The sequence below is a fragment of the Delphinus delphis genome, chromosome 4 (genome assembly GCF_949987515.2).
Source record: "Delphinus delphis chromosome 4, mDelDel1.2, whole genome shotgun sequence".
NCBI classification, from domain to species: Eukaryota; Metazoa; Chordata; class Mammalia; order Artiodactyla; family Delphinidae; genus Delphinus; species Delphinus delphis.
This window is the reverse complement of record NC_082686.1, coordinates 8,903,699-8,922,631: the sequence shown is the minus strand read 5'-3', so window position 1 is coordinate 8,922,631 and position 18,933 is coordinate 8,903,699. Positions and strand designations below refer to the sequence as shown.

The 18,933-nt window shown below is 38.7% G+C and overlaps 1 protein-coding gene across 4 annotated transcripts in view; it reads left to right on the top strand.

Moving 5' to 3' along the window:
* The window catches only part of MORC3 (MORC family CW-type zinc finger 3), a 43,805-nt gene extending 25,778 nt beyond the window's left edge, over positions 1-18,027 (top strand). Inside the window, exons 10-18 of one of the 4 annotated variants that reach the window (XM_060010326.1) lie at positions 1,624-1,728; positions 2,351-2,473; positions 2,580-2,654; positions 3,582-3,627; positions 5,813-5,979; positions 9,252-10,137; positions 11,692-11,846; positions 13,288-13,339; positions 14,617-14,763. In XM_060010326.1, the coding sequence (XP_059866309.1) occupies positions 1,624-1,728; positions 2,351-2,473; positions 2,580-2,654; positions 3,582-3,627; positions 5,813-5,979; positions 9,252-10,137; positions 11,692-11,846; positions 13,288-13,339; positions 14,617-14,643 (1,636 nt within the window). In that variant the 3' untranslated portion in view covers positions 14,644-14,763. Of the gene's footprint in view, positions 1-1,623; positions 1,729-2,350; positions 2,474-2,579; positions 2,655-3,581; positions 3,628-5,812; positions 5,980-9,251; positions 10,138-11,691; positions 11,847-13,287; positions 13,340-14,616 lie in introns of those variants that run through there. The other 3 variants (XM_060010325.1, XR_009519218.1, XR_009519219.1) reach the window with 3 other exon arrangements.
* Positions 18,028-18,933: the final 906 nt, after the last annotated feature.

Below are 18,933 nucleotides of genomic sequence, written 5' to 3'. Positions count from 1 at the left end.
TATGGTAACTCTTATTTTTAGTTTTTTAAGGAACCTCCATACTGTTTTTCATGGTGCTTCCACCAATTTACATTCCCAGAAGCAGTGTAGGAGGGTTTGCTCTTCTCCACACCCTCTCCAGCATTTATTATTTGTAGACTTTTTGATGATGCCCATTCTGACCGGCGTGAGGTCATGCCTCATTGTCATTTTGATTTGCATTTCTCTGATAATTAGTGATGATGAGTATCTTTTCATGTACCTGTTGGCCATCTGTATGTCTTCTTTGGGAAAATGTATATTTAGATCTTCTGCCCAAGTTTTGATTGGGTTGTTTTTTTGTTATGGAGTTGTATGAACTGTTTGTATATTTTGGAAATTAAACCCTTGGCAGTTGTATCCTTTGCAAATATTTTCTCACATTCCATAGGTTGTCTTTTTGTTTTCTTTGCTGTGCAAAAGCTTGTGAGTTTGATTAGATCCCATTTGTTTATTTTTGCTTTTTTTTTTTCCCTTGCCTTGAGAGACTGACCTAAGAAAACATTGCTACGATTTATGTCAGTGTTTTGCTTGTGTTCTCTTCTAGGTGTCTCATGGTGTCATGTCTTATATTTAAGTCTTTAAGCCATTTTGAGTTTATTTTTGTGTGTGGTGTGAGGGAACGTTCTAACTTGATTGATTTACACGCAACTGTCCAGCTTTCCCAACACCACTTGCTGAAGAGACTGTCTTTTCTCCATTGTATATTCTTGCCTCCTTTGTCAAAGATTAATTGACTATAGGTGTGTGAGTTTGTTTCTGGGCTTTCTATTCTGTTCCATTGATCTATATGTCTGTTTTTGTGCCAGTAGCACACTGTTTTGATTGCTCTAGCCTTGTAGTAGTTTCTGAAGTCCAGAAGGGTTATGCCTCCAGCTTTTTTCTTTTTTTTTTCAGGATTGCTTTGGCAATTCTGGGTCTTTTGTGGTTCCATATAAATTTTAGGATTATTTGTTCTAGTTCTGTGAAAAACATCATGGGTAATTTGATAGGGATCACATTGGCTGTTTTAAATTTAAGATGTTACACTGACTGTATCTTGTGTGTGCAGACAGTTCCTGGCACAGTAGGTACTTAACTCCTTAACAAATGATTATTCAGTTGTGACCACAGTCATGTTTATCTCAGTAAGTCCTGTTGATTTGCTTTTTTACTGACACCTTATTGTGGGAAAAGTGAAAGTCTTAATTGTGGGACAGAAGCTATTTTGAATTATACTTGCTGGTAATGGTTGCATACTTTTATAAAGCAAACAGCTGCATTCTGGTTTGCATTGAAGCTTGTAAGTTTGTTGGTTGGGGTGAAGTTCAGAAAGCCTGTGGTTTTCCCGGTAGCTGGTCTGCAACACACTTCCTCAACAGAGGACCTAAAGTGTTAGTATTGTCCATCTTATTCCTAGATGGTCCTGGCTCTGTTCTATGAACTCATCTACATCCTTAGAGAAAATTGCCATTACTTTAAGTTTTCTTAACTGTGCCTTTTGGAGGCCTCTCCCCCCGTGTTCACATGATCAGTACCAGGTTGTTTATTCTTTCTCTGTTTGTCAAAGATTTAATCTTTATCTTTTTTTTCTTGAATTGATTTTATAATTTACTTTTTTTTAAGGCTTACAATAACAGCACTAGGAGATAAGCTCAATGATTACTGGAATGAAATGAAAGTGAAGAAAAATGCAGAATATCCTCTGACTTTGCTGGTTGAAGATATACAGTAAGTACATTTAAAAAATAATAAGTGACTATAATATCAAGATGTGATATTGGAGGGCATGGTGATTCTACAGTGTTCATAAACTTTTTAATCTAATCCATAGTAAGAAATAAATCCCACAGCTCGAAAGCCTTTTATAAACTAAAAGAATATATACATTTAAGTTATTCAGAGATGTGCTATAATAGAGGGTAGAATGTAATACAGTTATAAAAATTGCTTGAATTACAGTAATAGAACTTGCCTATTTTCTGTACTTTGAATGGTTTATTGTGCTAATAAGTATATTAGATTTGACACTGCAGGTGCTAACTTAACATAAATTTCAGGGCAAGGCATTTGAGTATTTTCTAAGTTTTTTAGTTTTTATTATAGAAAAAATGTAATAGTATGCTATTAAACAAGACTAAGTCACTTTGTTTAAATTGGTCTGTCACTTTTAACCTTCAGTGGTAGCCAAAATTGTTGTTTTTAAAATCTTAACTCACTGTCAAACGTTCCGGAATTTTCAGGGACAGAATTAAATAATAGGGGCATTTTGTGGTAGAAATGATGTGGAAAGTCTAGTGAAGTACTTAGATCCATATTTCCATGCTAATATTTAATTGCTATTTTGTTACAGGAAACGTCCTGATCAGACATGGGTTCAATGTGATTCCTGTCTAAAGTGGCGAAAATTACCAGATGGGATAGATCAACTTCCAGAAAAATGGTATTGCTCCAATAACCCTGACCCACAGTTCAGGTACCATATAGTTGGTAGTAGCCTTTTTGGAAAGGCAGAAAGTACTGTTCAAGGTGTATGAATAGGCGCTGGTGACGTGTTATTCCCATGTGATTTTTCTGACTAGAAATTGTGATGTTCCAGAAGAGCCTGAAGATGAAGATTTGGTGCATCCCACTTATGAAAAAACGTACAAAAAGAAGTGAGTGTTATATTAATGTATGGTGGGAGAATAATACCCAGATCATCAACAGTGGTGTGTCTGTAGCATTAGTTGATATTTCTCCAAGATAAAGCAGTATAGCCAAAAAAGATTATGACTCCAAAAACAAAGATATGATGTGGAGTGCATAACATCAAGTGCTTTTAAAGTTTATACTGTGAGTACCTGCTGTTTATTGCTGTCCTATCTACAGGATACTTTGAATATACAGTATAGTTTTGTTCTTTTGGACTATACACCAGTGAATCAAAAGTGAATACTGCCCTTTATGAGCTCATGGTCTAACGGGGAAAGTGAGATGTGTGTATTATCAATTTGAAGTTGACGACTCCCTTAAAAGGCATGATCCAGTCCTGTGAGGAACCCCATAAGGAGAAATTACTTCTGCCTGGGGATGGGGAAATGGATCAGGAAAATTCATGAAGGACATTTTTGTAATAGGCCTTGAAGGAAAGGTAGGATTTGTTGGGTAGGAAGCAATGGTTTGTTCAGCTTAACTACAGTAAATATGTGAATGGGGGATAATGGAAAATAGAGGTGGGAGAGAGAAGCTGGGGAACGATAGTGAACCACGGGGAACGTTAGGCTTATGTACTGCACACGGAAGGCTGAGTTGATGAAGATCTTCTGGGTGGTTTTGATTTATAGTACACTGTTCTTAAAGATAAATCCAGTAGCAGGAGTGGAAGACATTAGGGTGTTGCTGAGATAAGAGGTGGAAAGTACTTCCCTACCTGAGGCCTTACCACTGATTATAACGAAATTGAAGCAAAGTTCAGTATACCTATCTTATTGACTTAGTAGTAAAATGGCAAGTATGGCATTCGAAAACAGAATTGAAAAATCATAATGAAGTAAATTTAAATACATTTTTCTTTTCTCTCTCCTCTTTTTTTTTTTTTTAAGAGACAAGGAAAAATTCAGGATCAGACAACCGGAAGCAATCCCTCGGGTAATTAGGCCTTCCATTTTATAGCTGTGTCTTGTATTGTGTTGTGATTAATTTAATACTCAATTTTTTTCTTTTTTCGGTATGCGGGCCTCTCACCGCCGCGGCCTCCCCCGCCGCGGAGCACAGGCTCCGGACGCGCAGGCCCAGCGGCCACGGCCCACGGGCCCAGCCGCTCTGCGGCACGCGGGACCCTCCCGGACCAGGGCACAAACCCACACCCCCGGCATCGGCAGGCGGACTCCCAACCACTGCGCCACCAGGGAAGCCCTAATACTCAATTTTAAGCTTAGGAGTTACATAACAAATGGAAGCAGTCTCGTTCATTCAGTTCACATTTCTCTTCTCTTCCTGTACCCCTTCTTACCCTCTTTCCCAATACTGACTGCTAACCCACAGCTTCACTCAAACTTCTCAATTTTATTATACAGTTGGGCATTTTCTGAGGAAAGGCAGATATTCTTTTAAGAATCTCATTGTTGGGCTTTCCTGGTGGCGCAGTGGTTGAGACTCCGCCTGCTGATGCAGGGGACATGGGTTCGTGCCCCGGTCCGGGAGGATCCCACATGCTGCGGAGCGGCTGGGCCCGTGGGCCGTGGCCGCTGAGCCTGCGCGTCTGGAGCCTGTGCTCCGCAGCGGGAGAGGCCACAACAGTGAGAGGCCCGCGTACCGCATTAAAAAAAAAAAAAAAAATCTTATTGTTAGGTAGACAGTCAAGGAAAAGTTCATAGGAAGACCCAGGCAGCCACATGGTAGTACTAACGTGGACCAAAGCTGTAGTGCTGACCCTTCAACCATAGTGTACAGTTGATTCACAATATTATATTAGTTTCAGGTGTACAACATAGTGATTCAGATTCTTACAGATAATACTCCAATAAAAGTTATTACAAAATAATGGCTATAATTTCCTGTGCTGTACAATATGGCCTTGTTGCATTTATTTATTTATCTATTTATGCATTTATTTATTTATTTATGGCTGTGTTGGGTCTTTGTTGCTGTGCGCGGGCTTTCTCTAGTTGCAGTGAGCGGGGGCTACTCTTCGTTGTGATGTGTCGCCTTCTCATTGCAGTGGCTTCTTCTGTTGCGGAGCATGGCCTCTAGGTGTGCGGGCTTCAGTAGTTGCAGCACATGGGCTCAGTAGTTGTGGCTCGAGGGCTATAGCGCTCAGGCTCAGTAGTTGTAGTGCACGGGCTTAGTTGCTCCGTGGCATGTGGGATCTTCCCTGGCCAGGGCTTGAACCCATGTCCCCTGCATTGGCAGGCGGATTCTTAACCACTGCGCCACCAGGGAAGCCCATATCTATTTTATACATAGTAGTTTTTATCTCTTAATCCATACCCCTATCTTTTTTAAATATATACTTTTTATTTTATTTATTTGGTTGGGCCAGGTCTTAGTTGCACGAGGTGTGCTCCTTAGTTGCGCCTTGCCGGCTCCTTAGTTGTGGCGAAGTCTTAGTTGCAGCATGCATGTGGGATCTGGTTCCCTGAACCCAGGTGCCCTGCATCAGGAGCGTGGAGTCTTAACCACTGAGCCACAGGGAAGTCCTTCCATACCCCCTACATTTTTAATGCTTAATGGTGTTGAGCTTTTTCTGAGTGTATAAATAGGTAGTTGTACTTCTTGTATCAGAAGTTGTGGTCTGTTGCAGTTGTGTATGTGTGCTTATCATTACATTGAATTGTTTTCTTGTGTAAAGGCTGAGGGTTTGAGGGCGAGAACAGAACTGGGAGAAAAAGAATAGTGGGCTTACTTTGGTTTTTAAAGGCAGTGTCTTTGTGACTTTATCCTCAATTTCTTTCTCTTAGAAAAATAAGTTTTTATTATATGTCTATACGTTCTGTATAGTCCGAGGTCAGCAAATCTTTCAGTAAAAGGCCAGATAGTAAATATTTTAGGCTTTGTGGACCATATACAGTCTCTGTGGCATATTCTTTCTTTGTTTTGTTGTTTTGTTCATGTATTTAAACATGTAAAACCATTCCTAGCTCACTTGCAGGCTGGGTTTGGCTCTTTGGCCTGTTGTTGGTCACTCTCTGGTCTGGTGTAGCACAAGGAGTTTATGTGGTTAGGATAGTTCTCAGTGCGTCCTGGGATGGCGGAAAGGGGAAAGAATATCTTGTGTTTGGAACATGACACACTTTAAAAATTTCTTTAAGATCAGTTTTTTTTCCTTCAACAGATTCCTGCTGAACTCCTGTTTCCAACAACTCCTGTGTCAAGTCAAAGCTTTCCTCCCGTTAAGGAAAATGTTCCAAGAGCACATCTTTCAGAAGCGGCAAATACTTATGCAACGAGGCTTATAAATAATCATCGAGGTTCACCCCAGTCTGAACCTGAGAATAACAGGTCAGTGGCGAAAATGTGTTTTTCCATTTGGGGAATAAATATTAAACAGCTTTACTTGACACTTCAATGCAGTAATACGCTTCTAAGAAAGTGTAGTTGACATGCATGTGAAAAGTCTTAAGGACAAGTTACTTTGCTTTCATTGTCTGAACTTAACCCCCACTCCATTTACGTTACCTGTTTAAATCAATTAAAAGAATATTAATTGTTTTTATTGTGGAGATCAAATTGTCACCTCTTTGAAATTCTGTATAGTATGAAAATTCTTGCTTTTAAGATTATCAGTATCTGAGTAAAGAAAAACCTGAAGCAATTAACAGTGCAACGCTGTAATGTCAAATGTGACCCATATGTTCTTAGCATAGCCCATGACATGCTGTGCACTTCGGATGAGTGGATGGAGAAGGAAGAGGAAGAAAGGTGTGAGTGATACATGAATTGGACAGTCAGCTCTTTTGACTGGAGTGGTCGGGAAGGCTGTATGATGAGCTGGTACTTAGGTTGGTCCCTGAAATTCTGAAAGCAGTAAGTGCTCTGCACGGTGGCCCATTCGAAGGGGATAGAATGGACACAGGTGAAAAGGCGTGTGACGCCAGTGAACTAGTACATTAGACTGACTCCATCTGATATTTGTTATTGAAAGAGAAACATTGAAACAAGATTCTCTGAAATAGTGAGGCCAGATGTTCCGAGAGGTTTTGTAGCCTTCATTAAATTCTTAAAAGGATTTTTGAAAATTCAGAAAAGATTAGAAATTGTCTTAATGCATATATACATCAGGGAGGGCATGTTTTGAAATAGTTTGCTGTTTATAGCCTACATTTTGAGGTCTTAGTTTGTGGCTGAATTGCTACTTAACTGAGAACATGTGTGAATTTTTTTTTAACTAGTCTCCATAATATTGGCTTTTCTGCATAAAGATGGTTACAAAGTAAGAAAAAGTAAAATTTGTAATGTTACAGACGTGATAATGGAATTTAATTTCGGATATGACTGCCATCAAAATGGAAGAAGAGAATAGAGTAAAACTTTTCATTAAATTAAAAAAATATATATTTATTTTATTTTTGGCTGTGTCAGGTCTTAGTTGCGGCACATGGGCTCTTTGCTGCAGTGCGTGGGCTTCTCTCTAGTTGTGGCCTGTGAGTTTTCTCTCTTTGTTGTGGTGTGTGCTCCAGAGCACATGGGCTCTATAGTTTGCAACACGCAGGCTCTCTAGTTGAGGCACGGGAGCTCAGTAGTTTTGGTGTACGGGTTTAGTTGCCCCTCGGCATGTGGTATCTTAGTTCCCCGACCAGGGATCGAACCTGCGTCCCCTGTATTGTAAGGAGGATTCTTTACCACTGGACCACCAGGGAAGTCCCCTTCATTAATTTTTAAAGCCTGTATTTATTCTTAAATTCATAGAGCCAAAGTCTGTGGAAAGGTGTACCTAAACTAAGTCTTGAGAGAGACAAATAGGAATTGGCCTGGTAAGAAAAATAATAGGACAGTTTCCAATTAAATGCTTAACTCCGTTGATCCCTAGACAGTCTCAGAACTTGGAAGCATTGGGAACTTCTGAAGGTGGAAAATAGGGGTGAGAACAGGAAGCTTGTATGAAAGTTTAAGGAAGAGTAGTTCCCTGGACCTCTTCCCAGCCTGTGAAGTCCAACAGTGCTGCTTCTCCTCCTCTGTCAGAAGGCAGGGAGTTTACTTTCTGGAGCAGTTTCTACTGCTGAAGATGTGGGTGAGCCACTGTTTTGGAAGCAGAAGTAAGGGAAAGTTTGAATGCTGAGTGGAAGAAATCCCCCTCCCTTCCTTGCCTCACTGGGCTCCCAAGAGAAAAGCTGTAGAAGATGATGACAGCCTGAGCATCCTTCACTTTCCCAGACCTCACTGCTTCTAGTCTGAAATAGAAATATAGCCAAGGATCCCCAGATGTACAAAACTGAAACAAAGGGAGTAGAAGAAACCATGTGAAGTTTATTGAGAGGTGGGTGGATGTTTAACAGATAAATCTCCTAGAACGAAAAGATAAATGATTGGAAGGTAGAAAAAAGAAGAGACGACGTACTGGAGGGGCCAACATCTGAGTAAGGACATTTCAGAGTGGGAAATCAGAGAACAAAGGGAGAGAAATAATATAAGAAAGACTTAATTGCCACTAAATACACAGCATAGTGGCTGGAAAAGGTAAGAAATATCTCAGAGAGGAAAAACACAGACTATATTCAAAAGATCAGGAATCAGAATGGCAGGAACAATGAATGGTAGATAACAATGGATTGATGCTTTTAAAGTTTTGAGAAAATAATTCCCAACCTGGAAGTCTATATTTTTCAAGCCAGCAGTGAACTTGAGAGGTGAATAAAGATATTTTCACCATGCAAAATTTCACATTTCTTTATGTCATATGTACCCTTTCTCAAGATTTTATTGGAGATTATGTCTTCTCCATATGAGAGAGTAAGCCTAAGAAAGGAGAAAATCCTTCTTGAGAAATGAGGTCTTAACACATAAGGCCCAAATAGCGAATCAGTACAGATATCCCTCTAAGTGGGGCAAAAAGTAATCAATTGGTGATAAATTCACAGAAAACTAAGCAGATGAAGAAAATGAGGCAATTTTTAATGCAGGGGAAATTGTTTTCCATGAAAGGATAGGGCATGCTGGTTTACTTTGTGGTTCACCTTTGATCACTGAACGTTTATAAAAATTCTGATGGGCAAACGGGAATGGCAGTGTCATTCACTGGGCTCTGGAATTCAGAGAGCAGCCCTGGGGTGGGTGGTGGCATTCTGTTTGGACATGTTACATTGAAATGCCAGAAGGCATCAAATGAAGAGATATTTGGCAGTATAAGGATGTGCTACTTTTTTTTTTTTTCTTTTGCGGTACGCGGGCCTCTCACTGCTGTGGCCTCTCCCGTTGTGGAGCGCAGGCTCTGGACGCGCAGGCTCAGCGGCTCCCCAGCACGTGGGATCTTCCCGGACAGGGGCACAAACCCGTGTCCCCTGCATCCGCAGGCGGACTCTCAACCACTGCGCCACCAGGGAAGCCCAGGATGTGCTACTTTTAAAAAGAGGTCTCAATAGTTGTTTCCTTATCTGTAAAAGGAGAAAATAATCTCTACTTCATTAAATCATTGGGCAGTACTGTGTAATATATCATTTTTTTTTAAATGAACATGGCCATTTCTTAGAATTTCAAGATAGATTACTTCAAGGTCGTCTATTTTTTCCATATCTACATTTTATAATCTTATATTTCATATATAAAATTTTTTCCAGCCTGAAACGGAGACTCTCTACTCGTTCCTCAATTTTGAATGCAAAGAATCGGAGATTGAGTAATCCAGCATTTGAAAATTCTTATAAAGATGATGATGATGAAGATGTCATCATCTTAGAAGAAAACAGTACTCCCAAGCCTGCAGTAGACGATGATATTGAAGTGAAATTGCAACAGAGTCACATGGAGCAGAGCGGTGTTCAGGTGGAGCCTGTGGGTGATAATGAACCGTGTGGCCAGACTAGTTCAACAGGCACCTCATCATCCAGGTGCAATCAGGGAACCACTGCAGCCACCCAGACTGAAGTACCAAGTTTAGTCGTTAAAAAGGAAGAAACTATTGAAGATGAGATAGATGTAAGAAATGACACAGCCATACTGCCATCCTGTGTGGAAACTGAAGGAAAGATACGTGAAACCCAGGAAATCTTTGATAAATCTGCTGGTGATGCTGGTTGCCAATTAAATGAACTAAGAAATGAGCTGCTTCTTGTCACCCAAGAAAAAGAAAATTATAAAAGACAGTGCCACGTATTTACTGACCAAATCAAAGTGTTACAGCAGAGGATACTGGAAATGAATGACAAATACGTGAAGAAGGAAACTTGCCATCAGTCTACTGAAACTGATGCTGTATGTTTACTTGAAAGTATTAATGGTAAATCTGAAAGTCCAGACCATATGGTGTCTCAGTATCGGCAAGCTTTGGAAGAAATAGAAAGGCTGAAAAAACAGTGTAGTGCTTTGCAACATGTAAAGGCTGAATGCAGTCAGTGTTCCAATAGCGAGAGTAAAAGTGAAGTGGACGAGATGGTTGTGCAGCTTGACGATGTATTTAGACAGCTGGACAAATGCAGTATCGAGAGGGACCAGTATAAAAGTGAGGTGAGTTGCATCATTCAGCACAGTGAGAGTCGTGGGAGTCCAGGGGCATCTAAAGCTTAACTGCCAGTTGCTAGGTGGGCATAAATCATTTAATCATATTTCCATTTACCGACTCCACTGGTTCTCAACTGGGAGTGGTCCTTCTGGGGGCATATGGAAATGTGTAGGGCAGTTTCGGTTCTTAAATGTCTTGAAGGGATGGGCATTGTTGGAATCGAATGGGTGGGAACCGGGTCTGGTAAATGTCCTGTAGTGCGCAAGGACACTGCTGTGCAGTGAGGGATCGTCCTGTTCATTCCCACTGGGACGCTCAGTTACTAACATGCCAGGAGTTCTAGTCCGTTATTAATAAGCCTGCAAATAACCACACAGGGTAGATGACAATACCTTATTTTATAGAGGTACCCTGTATTACTTACGATTAGGTTCCTTTGAAGGTGACATAAAACCCCACATAACAGTAGCAGCTGCACAGTCATCAGAGACACAGGCTCCTTCTACATCGTTGCTTTGCTTCTCAAAGCAAAGCACTCGGACCACTGCGCTTGTGGTCCGAGATGGCTCTTCAGGTCCAGCCAACGTATATCTACATTCCAGGCAACAGGAAAGAGAAGGAGTGCAGTTTCTGAAAGCTGCTTATATGCCATCTGTCAGAACTTAGTCACCTGGCCAGTGGATGCCTTGGAAATGTAGTCTTTATTTGGGGGTTCTTTTACTGAGGAAGGAGGAGCCCCTAGTTCAAATTTGGGTAGCTCCTTTGAAAAATATTTTACGTATTATATTTACATGGTGTTTGAAAGGAGAGTTTCTCTGCTGAAAGGAATTTGGAAACGACAGTATGGTACCGAATTGCCCCTTCTTCTGGAAATACTGCCGACATAAATGCTTATTCAGACATTCCGCTTGATGTGTTGGCTCAGGAGCTAGATGACAAAATACATAAAAAATATAAGCTTTCTGTTGTAACTTACTGCTGGTGAGTGTGCAAGAAGTGAAAGTCACTATGACCTCAACATAATTTGGGCATTTTTATCTTGGTTTTTCAGTTTTTAGGTCTCATTTGTTTTTTTGTTTTTGGGTTTTTTTTTGGCGGTACGCGGGCTTCTCACTGTCGTGGCCTCTCCCGTTGCGGAGCACAGGCTCCGGACGCGCAGGCTCAGCGGCCATGGCTCACGGGCCCAGCCACTCCGCGGCATGTGGGATCTTCCCGGACTGGGGCACGAACCCGCATCCCCTGCATCGGCAGGCGGACTCTCAACCACTGTGCCACCAGGGAAGCCCCCATTTGTTTTTAGTCATGCTTTAATTAACATTTTGTATTCTTCTAATGTAAAAAGATATAGAGCTGAAACTAAGCAAATGAAGCTTTATTTATAGAAAGCTATTGTGTTTTGTGTGTGTTTTTTTGGTTTTCTTTTTGGAGCGGGGAGGTGCCCTGATTTTTTTATGGTAATAATTTTCATCAAGCAGGATTTTGTACATTTCTTAGCTTAAATTTGCACTTTGACATTAGTATTTTTAAATTGTACAGTTATAAAATTAATTTTTTGTCAGGTTGAATTATTGGAAATGGAAAAATCACAAATCCGTTTGCAGTGTGAAGAACTGAAAACTGAAATCGAACAATTAAAATCTACAAGTCGGCAAATTGGAGATGTGTCAACGTCAAGTAACATCGAGGAGTCTGTAAATTATACTGATGGGGAAAGGTAATATGAAATGAGGCATTTGGCTAGGGCTGCAGTTCTGGTTAGCATGATACTTATTTGCTAGTGCACATCAAACAGATTGTTCTTGCAAAAGAAGTTATTGGCTGCTGTGATCCCAACGTTCTGATGGACAGAGATACAAAAGAAGTACATGTCATCATTCTTCCCTTCAAGGAACTAACAATTTTGTGAACTTAAATGAAATAGGAATTTCAAAGGAATTAAGCCCTGATTGGTCAGAGTGGTTTGGAATGTTTTTTGGGAAAAAGTGAAAATTGAGCCAGATATTGAAGGATGGGCTGAATTAGGCAATGACTAGAAGACAAGGGTCTATTTCATGAAACTTACTTTTTGACCTTGATTTCTTTAATTTCTGTACTTGGCACCATTTCTTTATGGTTTGCTACCTCATTTTACTACATGCCTTCCCCAATTTTAACTTTTAGGAAATCACAAAATTACTAAAAATTGCCATTACAGGTGATTCCTAATTACAGGTGATTAATTAGGAAGAAGTTCTGTGAAAATAAGAAAATAGTAAATGAATGATTACCCTCTCTCAGGAAGATATTAAATGGGCTTGGGGTTCTGACAGTATTGGTGGTCTGTTGATAACCATTCAAGAGAGAAAAAAACCCACAAAAATAGTCATTAAAAATAGTGCAACTCTTCTTGCTAGTATGATAAAACTTGATACCTAAAATGTACTATTGTTGAGAAATAATTTACCATCCTTACTTGACATTAATTATATTATGACTTAGTTTTTTAGCTTAAGGTTTTAAAGGATTTCGTTAAATCTATTCATGGAAATAGAATGAATAGATCAGTACATATAAGCATGGGGGGGCAAGGGGTCAGAAAAGAAAACCCCAACTGGTGTTTCTGAAAATGGGAACCACAAGCCTCTGTGGTGCTTGTAAAAATGCAGATCCTTGGAGCGCAGTGCAGTTGATTAAATTGGAAACTTTTAAACAATCTCCCAGATGACTCACTTGCACACTAAACTTTGAGTAACTGATGATCTTTTAGACCTGTGCTTTCCAAGACAGTATAGGCACATTTGGCCACTGACACTTGAAATCTAGCTAGTCTGAATTGAGGTGTGCTTTAAGTATAAAATACATGCTGGATTTTGATGCCCTGGTATGAAAAAATAAATAAATAAAATGCCTCAATATTTTGGTTATATGATGAAATAATATTTTATATGTAACTAAAATTTATTTCATCTTACTTTTTAATGTGGCTATTTGAATATTTAAAATTGCATATGGAGCTCACAATGTTTCTCTCAGTCCTGTTCTGTGTACTAAAATAGGGATTTGTGATGTGTCCTGTAGAGAGGAGGAATTAGCCAGGACAGTCAAAAGACTTAAAGGATAGGATAGGTCAAAGATGGTTGTAGGGTCATACTGGTCTTTTTCTATTTTTTGTATAGAAATGGGCCTCTGATTGAAGATGAGTGGGAAAGCTTGGACAAAAAACTGCTGGTATGGGCATGATGTAAAATTTTATCAAAGGTCCAATGGAATCTTAACATAAGCTCACAAAAAACATATTTAAAATCACATTTTTATGCGTTGTCAACCCAAGGATGAGCAGCTCGCTCCTTCAGAGATTTCCACCCTAGAAAGATCAGTATCTAAACTAAATGTAGACTTCTTATATTTTGGGAGGGGGCAGGACAAAAACAACTGTAATATTCTCTTGACCTAGGCGTCTCAATCTTTGACGCAAAGGCTGCTTGCTGTGTAGTTGTAGAAGTTTGAAGTCTAGAATGTGGATATTCAGATAGATACAGTATAGAAAACGGAAGGAATGATAATGATCATTTAATCCAGGGTTTCTCAGTGTTTATAATAAATGCATAGTAAAACGGATAGTTAGTGAACTTTAGCATGTGATAGGTTCAGAGAAATCCTGCGTTTTATTTTTTTAAAGGCTTTTTTTTAAAAATATTTATTTATTTGGTTGCACCGGGTCTTTGTTGCAGCAGGTGCGCTCCTTAGTTGCTGCTGCAGGGCTCCTCAGTTGCAGCTCACCGGCTCCTTAGTAGTGGCATGCGAACTCCCAGTTGCGGCATGCACGTGGGATCTAGTTCCCTGACCAGGGTTTGAACCCAGGTGCCCTGCATTGGGAGTGCAGAGTCCTGTCCACTGCGCCACCAGGGAAGTCCCAGAAATCCTGCATTTTAAAAAGTCTTTTTACCATTATTTAACCCAAAGTTGTATAAGCTTATTTGACCACAGGACCATTTCTTTTTCCTTTTATACTACTATGGATATCTCATAGAACATGTTTTAGGGAACAATTCAATTCACTTTGCTCAAAAGGAAGCTGAACTTCAAAGTGACACATTCTTATTCTTAGACCAGTGTTCTCACTAGTGTATCATTTATTGTTTTCCAGGTGATAACAAGATTTTCAATTGTAAATAACATCTTGTAATTTATGTATTTTACCAGTTCATCTTTTCTCCAGTCTCGAATTAAAATTGTAATAGTTGGAACCAAACAGAGCTGCTAGTGTTTTGAAACACTCTACATACCAACAGATAAATATTATACTTAGTTATTAAATTATGAATTATTAAGTTAAATGAATTGTTAAATCTAGTTCTCTTGAGGAAGTTTTGCTTTTCATTTAGTTTGTATATCATTCTACAGAGATTCCATTTTAATGTTTCCCTTAAATTATAAGGCCTACCTGAATATTAAACTGTATTGTTATAATGTTCATCTAATAGGTGTAATGTTTGTATTTGCAGCCTCAAACTTCGATCTCTTCGAGTTAACGTAGGACAGCTCCTGGCCATGATTGTACCTGATCTCGATCTTCAGCAAGTGAATTATGATGTCGATGTAGTTGATGAGATCTTAGGACAAGTTGTCGAGCAAATGAGTGAAATCAGTAGTACTTAAAGTGTATTTTATGTGAGATACTAAAAAATATTTGCTCCGTCTTTCTGGTTGTATAGCTTTCAAAATTTAAGCAACTTTGTTATAGATATGATACGTAACAGACTGAAGAACCATAATCTTTTCTGTATTCTATGCATTCAAGTGTGGACACAAATATTGTGGACACACTATCACACCTTTTGAAATGCCTGTGAATCATTGGTATTGAGCAGCTACATAGCTAACTCATGATTCTGCTTTGAAATGTAAATATTTATAATTAAGTCACACATATTTTTTTATTACCCTAGAGGACTCAAGTGTTTTTCACCAAGAGGTTTTCAGGATTCCCCTAACCTTTGTGCAGTCTTTTCTGGTTCCCCAAAGTGTATTTTTCTCTGACTTGAGGGCTGTGCCATAATACAAATGGAAATGTTACCTTTGATTTTCTTACAGAGAAGTTTAAAACAGGGTTTTTAAAAATGGAATAACACTCCCGATAAGTTGTAAGTAATTGAGCATTAATGTTTCTTTTCTATAAATTCTTATCTCCTGAAGTATTTTATTCATGAAAATAAAGTAAGCAGAAACTCCATCCATTTTGCCAGGATTTTTTTGTGTGTGCTGAGATTGCCGATCATGGTTATTAAACACAAAGTGTTTTTACAGAAAAAAATAATGATTTTTAGTATAAAAATATAAAAATATTAAATGCCCCACCACATTTACTTGGAAGCCCATTTTTGGCTGCTTAGTCCGCATGGAGTGGGCACAGTGATTGTTTACTATTTCTTTTTGTGAAATTTCCTGTACAGCCTTTTGTAGGAGTACTACAGGTTAATATGAGTTGAGGAAGACAATCTTTCTCCAACAGTACTGCATACCTTTTATTATATTACAAACCTAAGTGTTTTATATCCTGGAGTTAAGCAACAAACAACCTAGGATTATAGTATTACATGCCATAAAAATTATGCTTTACTGGTCCCGTGTTTTGTGCAATTATAAAGAGATGGCTTTCTATTAAGTATAACTGTATATATAATTAAGAATCATATTTTCCACAACTAAAATGTGCATTATTTTTTTCAAAGTTTTATCATTGCTATTTATTTTTACTTTTGTTTCTGAACATTGAATACATGTTCCTTTTGTATGCTTAATTACATGTTTGTCATGTACAATATTAAATTTTTACTGTACAGTAACTTCTAGAAAAAGCAAATAAATTTTTATTTGCTTGATAAAGTAATTGAAAGTGTATTTTTGGTATGAAGCTGGTTTTCTGTCACAGTTGTATCTGCTCAAATTTTAAAATATCTTGTAATAAAATAAAAATATATATGATGGCTCACACTTCAGATACTACTTTTAAGGAGTTCTGTATTCAAGTTATATTTTGAAAAGTAAGATTGTGTCTGTTAAGACCCTCAAGTTGAGCTCATTTTACTGTATTTATTAGAAGTTACATTTAGAAGATATAATTTCTAAAAATTTAGAAGTTATATTTACTTCCATTAAGGCTCTAAGACTGGGCTCACCTTGAGAGTGTGTGCGTGCATTTTCCACTCAAAAAGAGACTTTGTGTAAGTCATCTAAAGAAACCTTGCCTAAATGGTAGCAGCTGTGTATAGCATGTCTAAGTTTGTGAATATTTATGTAGCACTTATTTCTGGAATTTGCTATTTTTCCCTTCCTTTTGGTCAGCTATATTCTTGCAAAAATACATATTTTATATGGCTGTTAACTGGCTTAATGGCAAAGTTAATCATAGATTTAGAGAAACTTGCTTGCTAAATTGATTCTTTGGAATTACTTACCTAATATTCACTCTTTAAGAAAACATTGCCAAGATATGACTTTGTGGCTAGCAAATTTAACAGAAGAATGTACATGGGCTTTCATGTCATCTATTGAGGTAGCGATACCTGTCTTTTTTTAAGTTAAATTTGTTCCTACCTATCTTTTTTTGTCAAGTTACATTTGTTCAAAGGCTAGTGTGGGGGAGGATAGTGTGGCTTAAACTAATTATTTAAAACTTAAAAGCAGTGTGAGGACGTAAACCAGAATAGTCCACAGTCCCTACAAACAGGACCTCAGCTAAGACCACAAAATCAGTGAAAGCTAATTTTCACACAGCAGGAGAGGCGTGGCATATGGATGTGGCCTTTATTTGGGCCTCAAATTCCTAATGTGGGCAGGAGGTGCTGGTGACTCTGCCCATGGTCTCAGACACTTGATTCCTGCTGTCATACAGCCCATTAGGTCGTTATTTGTCATGGAGGAATAATTAAAGTGACATGTACTGATGGTTCTTACCACTCACTGACTGCATTTTAGAATCACTTGGGCGGTTCTTAGGAATCCCAGTGTGAGGATGCACCCTGTACTAATTAAGAGTTTGGGGGGTTGGACCAAACTGTCAGGCTTCTTTTCTTTAAGGCCTCCCAGTGCACCGTCAGAGCTGAGAGCTGTTGATCTATACCCTCCAGTGATGAATGTTTGTAAGTATTGAACTCAAGTGGTTCCTGAAACAAACTCAGGATCTGCATGACCACTTTCTCACTGGGGTAAGCAAGGACAGGGAGAGGGAAGCAGAGTTGATGGCCAAGTTAGAAATGTAAATACAACAGAATGATATAAAATGAAAAGTGTTTTCTTATGTCCTTCCAGAAAGTATTAGCTGCCTACATACACACATTCATATATATATATGCATTCAGTTTATATTAAATTTTATATCTTTGTATTTGATTATATATTTGTATCAGATCTACACAGGTATCACACCATATAATTGGTAACATTTCCATATTACTTTTTGAACAGCTTTAGTAGCATTTTATGACGTGAATATGCTCCCAGCCCTCATTTATTTCTCGTTTTTTGATATTACTACAAAAGCTGCTGCTGTGAAAATACACAGCACACATACTTTTTAAAGTATATCCAGAATGTAAATACCTTGTAGTGAATACTGATAGGTCAAAGTGTATGCCGTGTTAATCTTAATAAACGTCGCCATCCAAAAATGGTTGCGAGTATTTATACTCCTATGAAAAATAGATGTATGAGTGTGTTTTTTCCTATCTCCATCAAACTTGCTGATATGTGGGAAAGTGGCAGCCTGCATTTCTTTGTCTCAGGTTGAACATGTTTTCATATGTTTTATTGGCCATTTTAATTCCTTTTTCTGAGTACCCTGTCATATTCTCTGCCTATTCTTTTCTGTTGGGTTCTTTGGTTTATTGCTTTAAAGAAGCTAAATGCCTATTAATGTGGCCACAAACACTACCCAGACAACTCTTAGCTTTCAGAAGTTGGTTCAGTCTTACTTTGCACAGTGTCACATAGACTCATTGGAATGGAGTGAGAGACCCACTGGATTCATGTCTTTTTATATGAGGCTGCCCCTTGAACAACTTGGGGCTTGTGGGCTCTGACACCCATTTAGTCAAAAATCCACATATAACTTTTGACTCCCCCAAAGTTGCTAATAACTGTTGACAGGAAGCCTTACAACAATGAACAGTCAATTAACATGTTTTGTCTATGTTACAGGTATCATTTACTGTATTCCTAGAATGAAGTAAGCTAGAGAAAAATTGTTAGAGAATCATAAGGAAAATACAGTACTGTACTGCCAAATTCGTCATCTGTTTACAAGATGCACCATCTCAGTATGTACATCTGTATTATCTTAAATGATAGACAACACTAGATGTTACGTGTACCCATTGAAAATGAAAAGGTGATGTGAAAAATTCGTTTATTTACAGGTATAATGATTCATGCACTGGTAAGAAGCAGCAAGGAATATGATTGCTTTTTGGTAGCCTGGTGTAATCAATACAATTGCTTCACGGTTGCCTAGCCTATATACTAATTGTTATAAAATTTTTTTCAATTTATTTATTTTTGGCTGCATTGGGTCTTCTTTGCTGCGTGTGGGCTTTCCCTGGTTGTGGTGAGAAGGAGTTGATCTTGGTTGTGCTGTGCAGGCTTCTCATTGCGGTGGCTTCTCTTGTTGCGGAGCACAGGCTCTAGGCACATGGGTTTCAGTAGCTGTGGCACACGGGCTCAGTAGTTGTGGCTCACAGACTCTAGAGTGCAGGCTCAGTAGTTGTGGCGCACGGGCTTAGTTGCTCTGCGGCATGTGGGTTCTTCCTGGACCAGGACTCAAA